This window comes from Salmo trutta, chromosome 30 (assembly GCF_901001165.1).
Source record: "Salmo trutta chromosome 30, fSalTru1.1, whole genome shotgun sequence".
Lineage (NCBI taxonomy): Eukaryota > Metazoa > Chordata > Actinopteri > Salmoniformes > Salmonidae > Salmo > Salmo trutta.
The window spans coordinates 18,630,825-18,648,998 of record NC_042986.1 but is presented as its reverse complement, the minus strand read 5'-3'; the positions used below and the strand labels follow the sequence as shown (position 1 = coordinate 18,648,998).

The 18,174-nt window shown below is 44.8% G+C and overlaps 1 protein-coding gene across 7 annotated transcripts in view; it reads right to left on the bottom strand.

Moving 5' to 3' along the window:
* Positions 1-282: 282 nt before the first annotated feature.
* LOC115168166 (histone deacetylase 7) overlaps positions 283-18,174 on the bottom strand; it is a 76,222-nt gene continuing 58,330 nt past the window's right edge. For 4 of the 7 annotated variants that reach the window (XM_029723177.1, XM_029723184.1, XM_029723182.1 and 1 more), the window contains 21 exons: positions 17,571-17,671; positions 16,796-16,918; positions 16,530-16,654; positions 14,702-14,803; positions 14,359-14,530; positions 13,816-14,015; positions 13,407-13,607; positions 12,231-12,441; positions 11,834-11,967; positions 11,445-11,565; positions 10,808-10,857; positions 9,750-9,857; positions 9,577-9,632; positions 9,066-9,153; positions 8,633-8,752; positions 8,282-8,379; positions 6,848-6,966; positions 4,689-4,822; positions 3,239-3,320; positions 1,384-1,522; positions 283-1,086 (listed from right to left, as the gene is read on the bottom strand). In XM_029723177.1, the coding sequence (XP_029579037.1) occupies positions 1,044-1,086; positions 1,384-1,522; positions 3,239-3,320; positions 4,689-4,822; positions 6,848-6,966; positions 8,282-8,379; positions 8,633-8,752; positions 9,066-9,153; positions 9,577-9,632; positions 9,750-9,857; positions 10,808-10,857; positions 11,445-11,565; positions 11,834-11,967; positions 12,231-12,441; positions 13,407-13,607; positions 13,816-14,015; positions 14,359-14,530; positions 14,702-14,803; positions 16,530-16,654; positions 16,796-16,918; positions 17,571-17,671 (2,527 nt within the window). In that variant the 3' untranslated portion in view covers positions 283-1,043. The remainder of the gene's footprint in view (positions 1,087-1,383; positions 1,523-3,238; positions 3,321-4,688; positions 4,823-6,847; positions 6,967-8,281; positions 8,380-8,632; positions 8,753-9,065; positions 9,154-9,576; positions 9,633-9,749; positions 9,858-10,807; positions 10,858-11,444; positions 11,566-11,833; positions 11,968-12,230; positions 12,442-13,406; positions 13,608-13,815; positions 14,016-14,358; positions 14,531-14,701; positions 14,804-16,529; positions 16,655-16,795; positions 16,919-17,570; positions 17,672-18,174) is intronic. The other 3 variants (XM_029723179.1, XM_029723178.1, XM_029723180.1) reach the window with 3 other exon arrangements.

Sequence of the window (18,174 nt, the reverse complement as noted above, 5' to 3'; positions counted from 1 at the left end):
GGCCAAACAGGATTTTTTCGTAAATGCACTTCGTATAAATACTCATTGTGTATACATGCCGGTAGAAATGTAGAATGCATAAGTCTTCTTTTTAGAATGTGAGTGGATTTTAGAGGACAACAATATCTTCCAATCTTCAAAGTTGAACAGATCATTAAATAATCTCGAACTTTAGTTTCCCCGAGGTTTGGAATTTTCAACGGTTCACATTACGGAATGCACAGTGCAAAAACAAAAACAACAGGTAAGACCACAGTCATCCAAATCTTCATTTTCTTCTTATTTTTTGTATTTTTTTAGTGGTTAAACTATTAATGACATCATCGAGGACCGACTGAGCCATTTAACAGTTGCCAGGTGCTGGCCGGTCCCCTCCAGGCTCTCTCTCTCTCTCCCTCTGTCTGTCCAGGGCCTTCTTCAGACAGACTGGGGTCTGCTCTGCTCACTGACACAACAACAGACACCCACAGACCTGGTGCTAAGTATTCCCTCCTTCAAGGGCACATCTTCCTTTAGTCTCTATGGCCTGTATTATTCACAGACACTGGGGAAACAAGACAATGGCTGGGAAGTATTTCTTTACTGTAAGTGCCTCCACAAGACCTTTATGTCTGTACTTGTTTTAAAGGCCAAAGAGTGGTCAATATGACGGCACAGGGCTGGTATGGACGTATCCTTCTGGATACACACAATATAAATGACTCTGTCTTGCTAGGGCTAGACCACGGACAGAGTAAAATAATCAGTTGTTTGAGAGAACATCTTTTATCTCACATATACACTGACAGGGCTTTGGTGTGGCTTAGCAGGCTACATTAGTTCCACTGTGTTGAGTTCACTCTTCGCTGTGTTAAGTTGCGCTGCATACAGTCTGAGGAGAATGGACAGTGGTCTTTGAGGCACTGTGTGGCTTTAAGGTCTCATTGGTTAAGGCAGAGTTCCATAATCTACACTCCTCCCCTTCGGCGTGTGACAGCGCAGGATCTCCAAGGCTATTGGGACGTCCTGGAGGAGAGGTCTCTGAGGTCAAAAGTCAGCATCTTTTACATGGAATCGTCGTCGTGCTCCATAGGCTCGTCGGGGAGGCTGGGGGGCAAACACATAGAGAAGATGGTTAGGAAAAGCATCATATGTGTACAGTACTGTACAGGGGAGCCTGCCCTTTACTGTGAGAGTGTTTAGAAGTGTTTGAGAGTGTTTGAGAGTGTTTGAGAGTGTTTAGGAGTGTTTAGGAGTGTTTAGGAGTGTTTAGGAGTGTTTAGGAGTGTCTGAGCGTGTTTAGGAGTGTTTGAGAGTGTTTGAGAGTGTTTAGGAGTGTTTAGGAGTGTTTAGGAGTGTTTGAGAATGTTTAGGAGTGTTTGGGTACATGCGCCCCTGTCGTACCTCTTGCTGGTCAGGACCCCCACAGAGAGAGAGGCCAGAGCATTGACAGCATCAGTCTCCTCACAGTCTCTTCTCTGAGCACCCACGAAGGACAGGCCCACGGAGCTACTGAACGTCTTCAGGGACTGCCAATACTGACCTGAAGAACAGACAGAGAATCATTTGGGCTATACAGTAGGAGAGAGTGGGGTAATTGAGCCAATTGCCATTGGAGTAAGTTGAGCAAATTACAGTGTTTTTTTTAATTTTCTTTTTACATATATTCAGATTATTTCCATGTACAGTGCCTTGCAAAAGTATTCATCCCCCTTGGCGTTTCTCCTATTTTGTTGCATTACAACATGCAATTTAAATGGATTTTTACTTGGATTTCATGTAATGGACATACACAAAATAGTCCAAATTGGTGAAGAGAAACAAAAAAAATGACTTGTTTAAAAAAAAGAAAAAAGAAAAGAAAACAGTAAAAGTGGTGCGTGCATATGTATTCACCCCGTATGAAGCCCCTAAATAAGATATGGTGCAACCAATTACCTTCAGAAGTCACATAATTAGTTAAATAAAGTCAACCTGTGTGCAATCTAAGTGTCACATGATCTGTCACATGATCTCAGTATATATAGACCTGGTCTGAAAGGCCCCAGAGTCTGCAACACCAGTAAGCAAGGGGCACCACCAAGCAAGCAGCACCATGAAGACCAAGGAGCTCTCCAAACAGGTCAGGAACAAAGTTGTGGAGAAGTACAGATCAGGGTTGGGTTATAAAAAAATATCTGAACTTTGAACATCCAACGGAGCACCATTAAATCCACTATTAAAAAATTGAAATAATATGGCACCACAACAAACCTGCCAAGAGAGGGCCGCCCACCAAAACCCACGGACCAGGCAAGGAGGGCATTAATCAGAGAGTCAACAAAGAGACAAAAGATAACCCTGAAGGAGCTGCAAAGCTCCACAGTGGAGATTGGAGTATCTGTCCATAGGACCAGTTTAAGCAGTACACTACACAGAGCTGGACTTTAAGGAAGATTGGCCTGAAAAAATCCATTGCTTAAAGAAAAGAATAAGCAAACATGTTTGGTGTTCGCCAAAAGGCATGTGGGAGACTCCCCAAACATATGGAAGAAGGTACTCTGGTCAGATGAGACTAAAATTGAGCTTTTTGGCCATCAAGGAAAACGCTATGTCTGGCGCAAACCCAAGATCTCGCATCACCCCGAGAATACCATCCCCACAGTGAAGCATGGTGGTTTTGCATTTTGCATTTTCTAAGTGGTAGGCATGTTGTGTAAATCAAATGATTCAACCCCCCCAAAATCGTTAAAAGGCAACAAAATAGGAAAAATGCCAAGGGGGGCGAATATTTTCGCAAGCCACTGTATACACAACATCCTGAAATATATGTAGATATCTTTGTTAAAAGAATACTATATTTCCCTTGACGGAGTGAAGCTGAATGTAAAACATGAATGTAAAACAAACACCCCACTTGCCCTACATTGTGTGTTTATTCTGTGTGTTTTTTGCCTAAACCAGAGCCAGTAAGCACACACACTTGAATGAGCAGTGAGCACTTTGGCTGCAGTCAGAAGGTTTAATCGTCCAACTGGTATAAAAGCTAGTCCCTCATACTGTATGGGCCCATATGGTGAAAGATGAATATTATTAATAGCCTTGTAGCCTAATGTATTAAATCATTGTGTGTACTCAGGAAGTCTGCATTTCACAATAATTAGGATCAGACCAGAATAAAGGGATAGACAAAAATAGAATAGAGAGACAGAGGGAAAAGAGGGACAGTGCTGTACTGTATAAAAAAGAGACATAAGGAGTAGAATGACTGTTTACCCACCATGTATCTGTATGACTCTCTGTAGCGAGCAAACACTGTTAGCATTGGGCTTCTGCAGCAGCACCTCCTCTGACAGAGGCTCCTGTATGGACAACACAGTGGGAGAGGAAACCATCAGGCCACTAATCAACATCATCCTCCTTTCCAGCCCTCAATATCTTTCCTCTTATTTACAGTGCATTTGGAAAGTATTCAGACCCCTTAACTTTTTCCACATTATGTTATGTTACAGCCTAATTCGAAAATGTACTAAAGTGTTTTTCGTCCTCATCAATCTACACACAATACCCCATAATGACAAAGCAAAAAAAAATACAAAAATAAATAAATAACGGAAACGTCATATTTACATAAGTATTCAGACTGTTTACTCAGTACTTTGTTGAAGCACCCTTGGCAGCGATTACAGCCTCAAGTCTTCTTGACACACCTGTATTTGGGGAGATTCTCCCATTCTTCTCTGCAGATCCTTTTAAGCTCTGTCAGGTTGGATGGGGAGCGTCGCTGCACAGCTATTTTCAGGTCTCTCCAGAGATATTTGATCGGGTTCACGTCTGGGCTCTGGCTGGCCCAGTCAAGGACATTCACAGACTTTGCCCCAGTCTGAGGTCCTGAGTGCTCTGGAGCAGATTTTCATCAAGGATCTCTCTATACTTTGCTGTGTTCATCTTTCCCTAGATCCTGACTAGTCTCCCAGTCCCTGCGCTGAAAAACATCACCACAGCATGATGCTGAAACCACCATGCTTCACCGTAGGGATGGTGCCAGGTTTCCTCCAGACGTGACGCTTGGCATTCAGGCCAAAGAGTTCAATCTTGGTATCATCAGACCAGAAAATCTTGTTTCTCATGGTCAGAGTCCTTTAGGTGCCTTTTGGCAAACTTCAAGCGGGCTGTCATGTGCCAATTAATTGATTTTACCACAGGTGGACTCCAATCAAGTTGTAGAAACATCTCAAGGATGATCAATGGAAACAGGATGCACCTGAGCTAATTTTTGAGTCTCATTTTTTATAATTTTTTTTACATTTTAGTCATTTAGCAGACGCTTTTATCCAGAGCGACTTACAGTAGTGAATGCATACATTTCATGCATTCTCTTTTTTTGTACTGGCCCCCCGTGGGAATCGAACCCACAACCCTGGCGTTGCAAACACCATGCTCTACCAAAGGGTCTGAATATTTATTTAAATAAGGTGTTTCTAATAATCTGTTTTCGCTTTGTCATTATCGGGGATTGTGTGTAGATAGATAAGGGAAAAGGCTGTAATGTAACAAAATGTGGAAAAAGTCAAGGGGTCTGATTACTTTCCGAATGCACTATATATGATTGAATATTCCTTATGAGGCTATAGACTTCACATTCCTTTGTGGTATACTTAACATGATTTATGAAGGGGTTTAAAAGTAGTTCATAAACTGCTTTAATGCACCTTAAACCAGTCTCTCACCTCAATGCCCAGGAGAGCGCTGACGCAGGCCTCGGAGGCGTCGCAGATAGCCGTGAGGTCGTGACCTCCCTCCAGGGCCATGATCACCCGGCCTCCAGCCAGACCCATCAGCTGCCGGGTCAGGAACCCAAAACCTGATGGACATATCAAAAACAACACAGTCAATATGGGATGTTGTGGACAATTAAGCACATCAACTTTGCATGTTAAACTAGCCTAAATCATGTTCAATGAGGCATGTGTGCCAACTCCTTTTCTAGACTGACAACATGGCCATATACAGGGCCTTCAGAATGTATTCACACCCCTTGACTTTTTTCACATATTGATGTGTTACAGCCTGAATTTAAAATGGATTAAATTGAGATTTTGTGTCACTGGCCTACACACAATAACTCATAATGTCAAAGTGGATTTTTTTTTAAATTAATTTAAAATGAAAACCTGAAATGTCTTGAGTCAATAAGTATTCAACCCCTTTGTTATGGCAAGCCTAAATAAGTTCAGGGGTAGATATTTGCTTAACAAGCCACATAATAAATTGAATGGACTCACTGTGTGCAATAATAGGTGTTTAACATGATTTTTGAATGACTACCTCATCTCTGTACCACACATACAACTATTTGTAAGGTCCCTCAGAAGAGCGGTGAATTTCAAACACAGATTCAACCACAAATACCAGGGAGGTTTTCCAATGCCTCGCAAAGATGGGTAGATGGGTAAAAATACAAAAAGCAGACATTGAAGCTACTTCGAGCATGGTGAAGTTATTAATTACACGTTGGATGGTGTATCAATATACCCTGTCACTACAAAGATACAAATAAAAAAATATAATCAAATCAAATGTATTTGCCTCATGCGCCAAAAACAACAAAAAATATTTACTAAATAAACTAAAGTAAAACATTTAAAAAGTAACACAAGAAAATAACAATAACGAGGCATCCTTCCTAACTCAATTTCAAGAGGGGAAGGAAACCGCTCAGAGATTTCACCATGATGTCAATGGTGACTTTAAAACAATTACAGAGTTTAATGGCTGTGATAGGAGAAAACTGAGGATCAACAACATTTCAGTTACTCTACAATACTAACCTAAATGACAGAGTGAAAATAAGGAAGCCTGTACAGAATACAAATATTCCAAAACATGCATCCTGTTTGCAATAAGGCACTAAAGTAAAACTGCACAAATTGTGGCAAAGAAATTAACATTATGTCCTGAATACAAAGCGTTATGTTTGGGGAAAATCCAACACAACACATCACTGAGTACCACTCTTCATATTTTCAAGAATGGTGGTGGCTGCATCATGTTATAGGTATGTTTGTCATCGGCAAGGTCTAGGGAGTTTTTCAGGATAAAAAGAAACAAAATAGAGCTAAGCACAGGCACAATCCTAAAGGATCCTAAAGGATTGTGCCTGGTTCAATCTGTTTCCAACAGACACTGGGAGACAAATTCACCTTTCAGCAGGACAATGACCTAAAACACAAGGAGTTGCTTACCAAGAGGATATGTTATGTTCCTGAGTGGCCTAGTTAAATTTTTCACTAAAATCGCCTTGAAAATCTATGGCAAGACATGAAAAAACAACCAACTTGACAGAGCTTGAAGATATTTTTTTATACTGTACAATCCAGGTGTACAAAGCTCTTAGAAACTTAACCAGAAAGACTCACAGCTGTAATCGCTGCCAAAGGTGATTCTAACATTGTATTGACTCAGGGGTGTGAATACTTATGCAAATGAGATATTTCTGTATTTCATTTTGAATTAATTTGCAAAAATGTCTAAAAACATGTTTTCACTTTGTCATTATGGGGTATGCTGTGTAGATAGGTGAGATAAAAAATCTATGTAATCCATTTTGAATTCAGGCTGTAACACAACTAAATGTGGAATAAGCCAAGGAGTATTAATACTTTCTGAAGGCACTGTACCAATCTTAATGACATTTACAGCACAGATTCATATAAATCAATAAAGACACACATTTACAACAGTGATGCAACCAGGTCAGCGTGTACGAGGTCAAGGCTTATAAATGTCTTACCTTCTATTTATCAAGAACTAACTAGCAAAGCTCTGAAACCACTGTACAAGCTAGCTCATGGTCTAACGTGTACTGTTTGAGGAAAGCCTTGCTTACATTTGGCGGTGACCTTGTAACCCCCTAGAGGTGCAGGGTGTCCCTCTGCTGCATCGAACCCTGAGGAGACCAGGACCACATCAGGGGAGAACTCCTGAGCTATGGGCATCACCACTGTCCTGCAGGGAGAAACAACAGCATTTCAACAACACCTCGACAATATTTACTCCACAAACAGCCCTGTCTGGCTGTTAATGACAGTGAAGAGAGCAGGGTTGAGGTCGAGCTGCAGGGGCCTCCTGTTGTTTTCTGGACTGGCGTCAGCCACTTCTCTCTGTTAGAGAGTCAACCAGCACAGCACAGAACAGAGCAGGACCACTAGCTAGCGAGGGAGCTAACGCAGGCATCTCTGCTGCCGCCCGAGTTCAAAGCCTCCATAAGCACGTCTGGTTCCCATTTGGAGCTTGTCACTCTCATCACGTCACTGACAGCCTGCCATCTGGGATCCATTTGGGTTCATTATCCTGCGTTTGGATTCCTCCAGCCCAGACCCCCCCCACTCCCCACCACACTAACCAACCCTGCCTCCCCTGCAGACCAATAAAACCTCCCCTACTCCCCTGTGAGCCCAACTATAGGCAGACTACAGGGAGAACAAGAGAAAGAGGGAGAGGGCTCATTAAAGATCAATCAGAGCAAGGGAAGGAGAGAGATAGGGAGAAGAGGAGAAGAGGAATGAGACAGAGGAGACAAGGAGGTGGTGGGGGTGCATTCCTTACCCCTGGAGTTTAGAGAAACTGACTGAGAACATTTCACCAACAAACTTGTTAGACATTTTAAATCTGTGTGGGACAGACATGTGTGGCAACAAAATGGTGGTGTCTTTTCAGATTCAAAAACAGAGGTTTTATTATTATTTCCAAGGGTGGTGTACTACTGTGTGGAAAAGAGAGGTGTAATAGGAATATTAAACCCTGGTTTCTTATTACGTTGAAGTTAAAAACTTATGTTGAAACTTTTCCAGGACTATGTTGTCATTCTCATTTTGTTACGCTGGCTTAGAGGTGGGGCCCACCCACCACTGTCTGTGGTCGCCACAGTTTCCTACGGTTGCCACCAGACAGACGACCTAACCAAAATACAGAAACTTCATTAGAACCTGAACCACCCACCGGTGGCAATTAAGTGCTATGGAGGAAGTGGCAGTGAAATGTCTGTTTAATACAACAACCACCAAACCTGGAGACAATTTAATCTCACACATAAAACATAGAACATTGGGACCGTACACATGCACTTCAAATGACTCCGATTCAGAAATGCGTCAAGAGGTTTTGCACTTCAATCAAATTACAGTCAATACCGTATGAGGGGAGAAGGGGGTCTTTCTAGAAAGTGACAAGGTAAGACCTTTGTTTTTTCATAGTTACAGAAATGGGGACGGGTGGACATTGATGTTTAAACCAGAAAGGATCATGGTCAGAGTTGTCGTACCTAAAAGCAGCGATGTACTCAGCATCACTCATAGGGGGGTCCAGACCTCCAGTCCAGGCCACGTTGACATTGAAGCCTTCTCCAGCACCAGATCCCACCTACAACACAGGCACACACAGAGAGACCTACTGAGACAATGCATTCTCCATGGAGATGTGGTCAATAACATAGAGGTGCTAGAGGCACAACACGTGTAATAGAACGTCTCCTAAACACACTAAGAACCTTGAGCAGACATCTGTCCGCTGTTACTTTGGAACCTAGCTAGTTCTTTGAGCTTCTCTTGATGTCATGCCCATTGTCCTACTGGCAGAATGCCTGGTGTAGAGCTGACCCAATGATGTCACTTACCTCAGCTGGCCCCCCGCTGCCAGGGAAGAAGTTGCCGTCGTCATAGCGATGCAGTGAGATATACAGCACACTGGGATCATTGTAAAACACTTCCTGGGTCCCATTACCATGGTGAACATCCTAGCAACAGGACAGAGATGGAAGAGAATTGGTTACATTAAATCACATAACTGCTGGCTTATTTTATGTCATATCCTAGACCTGGCCAATAGTAACAAATAAAGCAATGTGAGACAGAACTCACATGTGTATACATACATGTTTACTTGTGTATACATACATGTTTTCATGTGTATACAGTATAGCATAAGGATCATACTAAATACTGTAGTTATTGTCAAAACAGTAGTAGGTCAAATGAGACGAGGATTCCACCAACAAAAATAGTGTTGCTACTGTTATTGCTACAATCACTGCAACTGTAGTCCCTTACCCAGTCAACGATGAGGATCTTGTTGGCACTCAGTTTCTGTTGGAGCTGCTTGGCTGCGATGGCCACCGAGTTGAAATAGCAGAAACCCCTGGAGGGAGGGAGGGAGGGAGGGAGGGAGGGAGGGAGGGAGGGAGGGGGAGGGAGGGAGGGGGGGAGGGGGGGGAGGGAGGGAGGGAGGGAGGGGGGGGGAGGGAGGGAGGGGTGAAAGAAAGGTAGAGAAACAGACATTAGCAATACAAGATGATAGTGGTTAGGATACGAAGAAAAGCCGACTCAGCACACCAATAGGAGATGCATAAATCTTCTCTCTGTTCTTTTCCTTCCCAGCTTCACTATCAGCCCATAAATATCTTTCATCAGACAGCGTGCTGACACTGCAACGCTCAGCAGAGGCCGCTGTGGTTAGCCTGGGCACGCACTACCACAAGGAGTATAGTACACACGAAAAACTACACACAAACAAAAACACACACACACACACATTCGATGTGAGAATATGAGACAGACTTACATTGGGTTGGATGGGTCAGCATGGTGGCCTGGGGGCCTCACCACTGCAAAGCCATTCTGGAGAGAAACAAAACAAAACATGATCATTCACTATTCTTTGTCAAGTTGCCTGAGGCAGTTGTAGAGATAGTCTGGAGTGTGATTTGATGGGGATTACAGATATCTGTGTCTTACCTTGAGCTCTCCCTTGGCCACTCTGAAGGCCAGCTCTGTGACACTGCCTGCAGCCATGCGCGATGCCGTGGACGTATGAGACTCATTCCAGATTGTGTCATTGTCCACCTGCCAATCAAAAACAACACAAGTGTGAGTGACAGGACAGCACAACTGCCAAGCGTGAAGGAACCAGTCGTTAGTATGTGTTTAGAATCTGCTAACATGCTGTATGGATCAGGTGTAGTGTTTTTCTTTCCATGGTTTCAATGGCACTAAGTATTACTACAGGTACACCAGTTTGGAGGCACACAGACCTCACCTCAATCATTTATTATGCTGTCTGATATATTACCATACTTACAGTACACAGACACACCCGGTGCCATAGAGATTTGCTACTCAAGCAACAGAGAAATACAAGAGAGAAAACAGGACTTGTTTCCTGGGAGAGGAAAATACATAAATGTTGAAAATGCATACATGGTGCATACATGGAAGAGGAAAATGCATACATGGTGCATACATGGAAGAGGAAAATGCAGACATTTCCAGGGAGAGGAAAACGCATGCATGCACACGAGGGAATTCCCTCAGGGACTTAAACATGCTGCTGTCCACTCCATTCTACATATCCTTTCTTCCTTTCAGAATTTTTTCCCGTTTGTTCACAAACTTGTATTTCTAGCCGTCTGGCTCAGACAATGAAATTGGAGGCATTTCTTTTCCCCCGTCATGAGCATCATGTTTTTATTAGATTGAAATCTCATGGTCCGACAGAGCTCGTCAGGCAATTTATTGTCTCAACCTACTCATATGCTTTCTTTTTTCATATCCCCTCCTCATCTTCTCATGGCCCTCTCTGTGAAACAACATCCACAACTCATCGCTAATCACTCTGAATGGACCATATCATATACGTGTTGTTAAGGACTTGGAGGGAAGAATTTCCAACTGAAATCAAGAGATGTGTGTGTTGTGAGCAAGAGAGAGAGCTGGGAGAAAATGTGTGTATGTGGATGTGTGCGTGCATGCATATGTGTGTGTGTGTGTGTGTGTGCGTTGGGTCTCTCACTTACCCCCACTCCTCCACATGGGAGCATCACAAACATCCTTTGAGAGAGAATGCCTGTGGGAGAACAATGAGTGGTATTATTCATCACAAATAATCAGTGGTAACAGCTTATGTTCAGATCATTTTATTAGCATATGACATTACTGTTTGTCTGTGTACCATCAGTGAAATTACATCTTACACTTTTTCTCAATCGCATAGAAGCAATTTTTGGATCTATATTGAAATGTATCTATAGCAGAGTAGCAATGATCACATTCTGAAATACAGAACTTCTGATGGTTTTATTGCCGTCGTACCTGCCTTGCATATCTTAGAACCGCTTTCACAAAACTTTAAATACAAATGTCATCAGTGAACACAACATTTGTATTCACAGAATATTAACACATTATTTTCATCAGAAGAGAAAAGTGTGAAACTGTGTTCATTGTAATGAGTTAACTGCTAAACGTAAGGGATTCCAAAGTGATATCAATACAGTACCGTTCGAATCATTAACCAGGCAAATCTCTATTCACTAGAGACACCAGAGAGTAGCTTTACTTTACTATTGCCAAACTGTTATGCAAGGGGTCCTGGCATAAGATTGGCATGACAGATTATATGAAAACATCATCAAATCGTTAGTGAGGACGTACCAGCCAGCTTGCGGTTGTCCAGTTTGAGGCGGTTGAGTGGGTTGGTGCCGTACAGCAGGACATGACGCTCTGAATGGACCGACTGCAGCTCCTCCAGAGTGGCCTTTCGACCCCGGATAGTCTGTATGGGGGAACATGGACCAAACTTAGAGCAGACACTGGAGCATTTAGTAAGATACAACTACCCCTAGCAATATTGAATATGGCTACGAATGAAAAGGTCATGTTTGTCCCTTGAGTCTACCCACAGGGCACAGACGTCAATTAAACGTCTATTCCACGTTGGTCCAACGTGATTTCATTGAAATGATGTGGAAATAACGTTGATTCAACCAGTGTGCCGAGTGGGTAGGTAAAGAAAAAGGAGGTAAAAACGGTGGTCTATGTACCTCACACTGGCCCCTGAGACCTCTCTCCTGGAGACGTGACCAGATACTCTGGATCCTCCCAGCATGCTCTGGGTGGCTGCTGTTGTCACCACATGTGCACTGGTGCTTCAGCATCTGAGAGTCATAAACCAGGCCTGCAACCAAACAGAGACACACATTAACGTTAGTATTTCCGGTGAATCAACAGCTGTAAGACAGATCTAACCACAACAAGAGAGATATGGAAACAAATGCAATATAAGCATATAAACTGCTTACTACCCATATCTTATCAGAGATTCCTTGACCAGGCCTCAGATTGGAGCAATTGAATTACAGCCACAGTAGGGATAATAACCTATACATAAACAGGTTCCCTTGTGGCAGTGTGCCTGGGTGTGTGTGGTTCATTTCTTACCGGTGGTGAAGCGTGGTTTGCTATGTGGTTCTGGGGCGGGTACTGGCAGGGGCTTGTCTGGCAGCGTGAGGGAGGTGGAGGCTGGTGAGGACTGGGTACGGAAGAGGGGCCGGTGGGCACTGCCAAGCATCATGGGTACCGCCAGCGTCTCCATGTGGGCTGTCTGCCGACGCAACTGCTGCAGCTGTTTCTGTTTCTCCCATAACAACGACTAGAGAGAGAGAGGGAGCAAGATAGAAAATGAGAGAGCCAGAGAGAGAGAGAGAGACAGAGAGAGAGAGAGAGAGAGAGAGAGAGAGAGAGAGAGAGAGACAGAGAGAGAGAGCGAGAGAGAGAGAGCCAGAGCCAGAGAGAGAGAGAGAGAGCCAGAGCCAGAGAGAGCCAGAGCCAGCGAGAGAGAGCCAGAGAGAGAGAGAGAGAGCCAGAGAGAGCCAGAGCGAGAGAGAGAGAGAGAGAGAGAGAGAGACAGAGAGAGAGCGAGAGAGCCAGAGCCAGAGAGAGAGAGAGCCAGAGAGAGAGAGATAGAGAGAGCCAGAGAGAGAGAGAGGCCAGAGAGAGAGAGCCAGAGCCAGAGAGAGAGAGAGAGAGCCAGAGAGAGCCAGAGCGAGAGAGAGAGAGAGAGAGAGACAGAGAGAGAGAGAGAGCGAGAGAGCCAGAGCCAGAGAGAGAGAGAGCCAGAGAGAGAGAGATAGAGAGAGCCAGAGAGAGAGAGCCAGAGAGAGAGAGCCAGAGCCAGAGAGAGAGAGAGAGAGCCAGAGAGAGCCAGAGCGAGAGAGAGAGAGAGAGAGAGAGAGAGAGAGAGAGAGAGAGCGAGAGAGCCAGAGCCAGAGAGAGAGAGAGCCAGAGAGCCAGAGCCAGAGAGAGAGAGAGCCAGAGAGAAAGAGACAGAGAGAGCCAGAGAGAGAGAGAGAGAGAGCCAGAGCCAGAGAGAGCGCCAGAGAGAGAGAGCCAGAGAGAGACAGAGAGAGCCAGAGAGAGAGAGAGAGAGAGAGAGAGAGATATGTTTAGTGCTGCTGTGATTTTCAACCCACAGGAATCTATACACGCAGAAAGTAAAGTAAAGTCAATCCTGCATGAAGCACGAAGAAAAAAACTAAAGCGTTGCTGCCCTCTGCTGGAAGTTGAAGGAAGGCATATTCTATTTGAGGTCCTCTATCATCTGTGTCTTTATCTTACCTGGTTGAGTATGAGTGTGTGTTGCAGATTGATCTGTTCTCCCTGGCTGTCCAAATCAGACACAGGCTCCGCTTCCCTCAGTGACTCCACCCGTACTCGGCCGTGATAGGTGTCGCTGGGCGTTGGCCCCACCTCCTCAGAGTCCATGTCTTCTGAGGGGATCTGCCTGAGCCGAGGCTTCTCACTGGATTTAGACATCAGCTGGAACACACACACCAAATTACTGATCAATTTAGATTCATCCAATTCCATTCAAATCAATGAATTATTTTCGAAAAAGACAGCTGCTGACAGTGGAAACCATCCTTGGATTGTACAAAAATCAATAATCCATTACAACAGAATATGAGTGAGTATGAGAGTATGTGCGAGAAAATGTGTGATTTGTGAAGGTGTCTAAGTCACTCACCTTGCCCAGGTGTGTCTGCTGTTTAAGTCTCTCCAGTAGTTGGCTGTTGTGGTGCTGTTGCAGCAGGGGGTGCAGGGATCTGAGGCTTTGGGGCAGCGGCTCTGAGCGGGTTCGGCTCAGGGGCTTGTGAGGGCCCCCACCCGGGACCAGACGATCCATCTGGGGGGCAAACTGTAGTGGCACGGTGCCCAGGCCTGGAACTGAGACAGGAGGAGACAGGGAGAGTACGGCTGTAAATCTGACTATTTGTCAAGGCCACTAGGAGGCGGTACCACATTTCCTCTGCTGTCAGAATAAACCTTTTCTTAGCTCTTTCACAGGAGGCAAGAGAAAAGTGATAATGCCTACAGAATCCAGCTTAGCAATTGTATATTGTGTAATACTTTTATAAGGAACACATTCCTGGCAAGAACTTCTCCTGTTCTATGTCAAATTACATGCAAAATGAATTTTAACTGCTGTATACAAAGGCAAATGTTTATTGGAAGTCAAACGTATTGCAAGCCAGCCAGCATTGTATGTGAATGCGATTGTGTGTCTCACCAGCGAGCATGGGGGTATGGACCAGTCTGGAGGGCTCCAGGATGAGGACAGGCTGGAGGTGGGACGACAGCGACCCACTCTGCTCCTCCATCCCCAGGGGAAGGTAGACAGACTGGCCTCCCGCCACCATAGGCACCCGGCCCACCTTCAGAGGGGACAAGTCTCCATCACTCTGCACACATACACACATATAAAGTGGCGATAAATGATCTTGTTGCTATCAAAGACGAGTCTTAGTGTTGTTGTTTTTTACCATGTCTCTGTCGCAATATAATAATAATAACAACACCTTGAATTCATAACATCCAACAGCCATTTTCATAAAGTTGTGTGATATGCTTACCCTGGCGTTGGCTGGCAGGCCCAGGGTGATGGTGGGTAGGGCAGAGGAACTCTGGACGGTGAAGTGGGCTAGAGACCCATCCTGGAGCAGTAGTCTCTGGGCCTGAGGACACACACAACATGAATTCAACTACATTGACTAGACTGTTTACTCTCAAAGCTGATAGGTACCTCAGCAGGCACAGGCCTTGTGTGGATTGTATATATATGTACACTATATATACACTAAAGTATGTGGACAATCCTTTAAATTTGGGGATTCGGCTATTTCAGCCACAACCGTTGCTGACAGGTGTATAAAATCGAGCACACCGCCATGCAATCTCCATAAACAAACATTGGCAATAGAATGGTCTTACTGAAGAGCTCAGTGACTTTCAACATAGCACCGTCATGTGAACCTTTCCAACAAGTCAGGTTGTCAACTGTAAGTGCCATTATTGTAAAGTGGAAACGTCTAAGAGGCACAACGGCTCAGCTATGAAGCGGTAGGCCACACAAGCTCACAGAACGGGATCGCTGAGTGCTGAAGCACGTAGCGCGTAAAAATCATCTGTCCTCGGTTGCAACACTCACTACCGAGTTCCAAACTGCCTCTGGAAGTAATGTCAACACAATAACTGTTCATCAGCAGCTTCATGAACTGGGTTTCCATGGCCGAGCAGTCACACACAAGCCTAAGATCACCATGTGCAATGCCAAGCGTCGGCTGGAGTGGTGTAAAGCTCACCCCCATTGGACTCTGGAGCAGTGGAAACGAGTTCTCTGGGGTGATGAATCATGCTTCACCATCTGGCAGTCCGACGGATGATTCTGGGATTGGCGGATGCCAGGAGAACGCTACCTGCCCGAATGCATATTGCCAACTGTAAAGTTTGGTGGAGGAGAAATAATGGTGTGGGGCTGTTTTTCGTGGTTCAGGCTAGGCCCCTTAGTTCTAGTGAAGGGAAATCTTTACTCTACAGCATACAATGACATTCTAGACGATTCTGTGCTTCCAACTTTGTGGCAACAGTTTGGAGAAGGCGCTTTCCTGTTTCAGCATGTTAATGCCCCCATGCACAAAGCAAGGTCCATACAGAAATGGTTCGTGTGGAAGAACTCGACTGGCCTGCACAGAGCCCCTTACCTTAACCCCATTGAACACCTTTGGGATGAACTGAAACGCTGACAGCGAGCCAGGCCTAACCGCCCAACATCAGTGACCAACCTCACTAATGCTCTTGTGGCTGAATGGAAGCAAGTCCCCGCAGCAATGTTCCACCATCTAGTGGAAAGCCTTATCAGAAGAGTGGAGGCTGTTATTGCAGCAAAGGGGGGAACAACTCCATATTAATGCCCATGATTTTGGAATGAGATGTTCGACAAGCAGGTGTCCACATACTTTTGGTCATGTAGTGTACGTGTTTAAGTGATTTTTTGTAAGTACATAAATAAATAGTGAGTGTGCGTGTTTGCGTGTCTGCATGTTTGTGTAGTGTTTGAGTCTTTCAAAATGCATGTGGGACAGCCTTTTTATTCTGCTGATTAGCCAAGACAAGACGACGAGGTGGAGAGAGTTTAATTTGATGATCAGATCTGGTGCTGCGCTCGGCTACAGGGCTATAGCCAGATGTCCTTCTCCAATATCACTGCTTTAAACATTTCATTACCCAGACAGGAACAACTGAGAGAAACACACCAAATGAACTGTCTAGAAACTAGGGCTTTACGGCTCCCATTTCCACACAAACCCACCAGAGAGGACAAAGAAACCTCTGTCCTTATCTCATGCATTTGTAATGTATAAGTGTATGCGTGTGGAGGGGTAAGGGAGGGTGGGTAAATACCAATCGGATAATAACCTCATGGGACAGCCCGTCAACAGAGGGCAGGACTCCATTCTCATTGGGTAGACTGTCATTGGGGGAGCTGCAGCCAGACACTGGGGTGCTACTGCTGCTGGGAGATGAGTCTGCAGAGAGAGAGAGGATGGGGGAGAGAGAGAGAGAGAGAGAGAGAATGAGTCCATAACAACATTTGTATTTTCCATTAGCCCTGTCACCACAGAGCCTAGTGGGCAGCAGTGTTCTGTTCAGGGAAGTGAGGGACTTACCCAGAGTGTCGGGCACCCGGTGTTTGATGGGGGACGGGGCACTCTCCTTGCGGGTCAGAGGACTCTTGCGAGTGTTCAGGTGTTTCTTCAACTTGTGTTTCACCTTCAGGTTGGGCTCTGAGGCTGATCAGCGACAGAGATAGTATCATCAGTATAAATTCACAGTCTAAGAAAACTATCCAAACCAAAATAAAGTTTGTAGCCGAGTACAATGTTGAATCCAGGCAAGTGAAATCAGGATCAGCACCTTGATAAGATACAACTTCCTCTCCATTCATACATTTCCAGCAGGTGTATATTCTGCTGAAGTACATAATGTACTAGGACACGTTTGGATTTACTGTTCGCCTCTTTAAAACAGATTCTACAGGCACTGTGAAGCCAAGATCCGATTTTAAACAGGTATAATGGAGAAGATGACAGGGATGAAGTAGTGTGCTGCCACATGGCTAATTACAGTAACAGTTTGTCAAAACGGTGTTATAAGCAGTACTGTCAGTCACCTCTCTTTGCTGGGTGTGTGTGTGTGTGTGTGTGTGTGTGTGTGTGTGTGTGTGTGTATGTTTGTACCTATGTTTGTGTGCGTATGTATGTGTGTGTGCGTGCGTGCGTATGTGTGCGCGGCCTGGGAACCGCGCCACAGCTGACAGCTCTACCCCTCTGAAACAAGGATCTTATGTAATGGGCTAATTGTAGAGGGTATCCTCATAGCTTCAGGCACAGAGGCACAAGGTCTGTCTGTCTATCTGTGTCTTTGTGCGTTTGTGTGTCTCACCTGCCCTGCGTAGAGGGGTGTCATCTGAGCCCTCTCTGGAACCCTGTGGGGGGGGGGACACCAAAGGCTGGGGCGTCCCACTTGGGTCTGGAGCCAGCTCCCTACAGAAACCAAACACACAGACACACAACACAGTCAGAGTTGGAAAATCAAATCTATACAGATATGAAGGTGAAATGACTGAGCACAGCACACATACTGAAACATAATGTAATGCAACAAAAGGTGTAAAGAGTTCTCACCTGCAGCCCACATGCTACTGAAGGTGTAAAGAGTTCACAACTGTAGCCCACATGCTACTGAAGGTGTAAAGAGTTCACACCTGTAGCCCACATGCTACTGAAGGTGTAAAGAGTTCACACCTGTAGCCCACATGCTACTGAAGGTGTAAAGAGTTCTCACCTGCAGCCCACATGCTACTGAAGGTGTAAAGAGTTCACATCTGTAGCCCACATGCTACTGAAGGTGTAAAGAGTTCACAACTGTAGCCCACATGCTACTGAAGGTGTAAAGAGTTCTCACCTGCAGCCCACATGCTACTGAAGGTGTAAAGAGTTCACACCTGTAGCCCACATGCTACTGAAGGTGTAAAGAGTTCTCACCT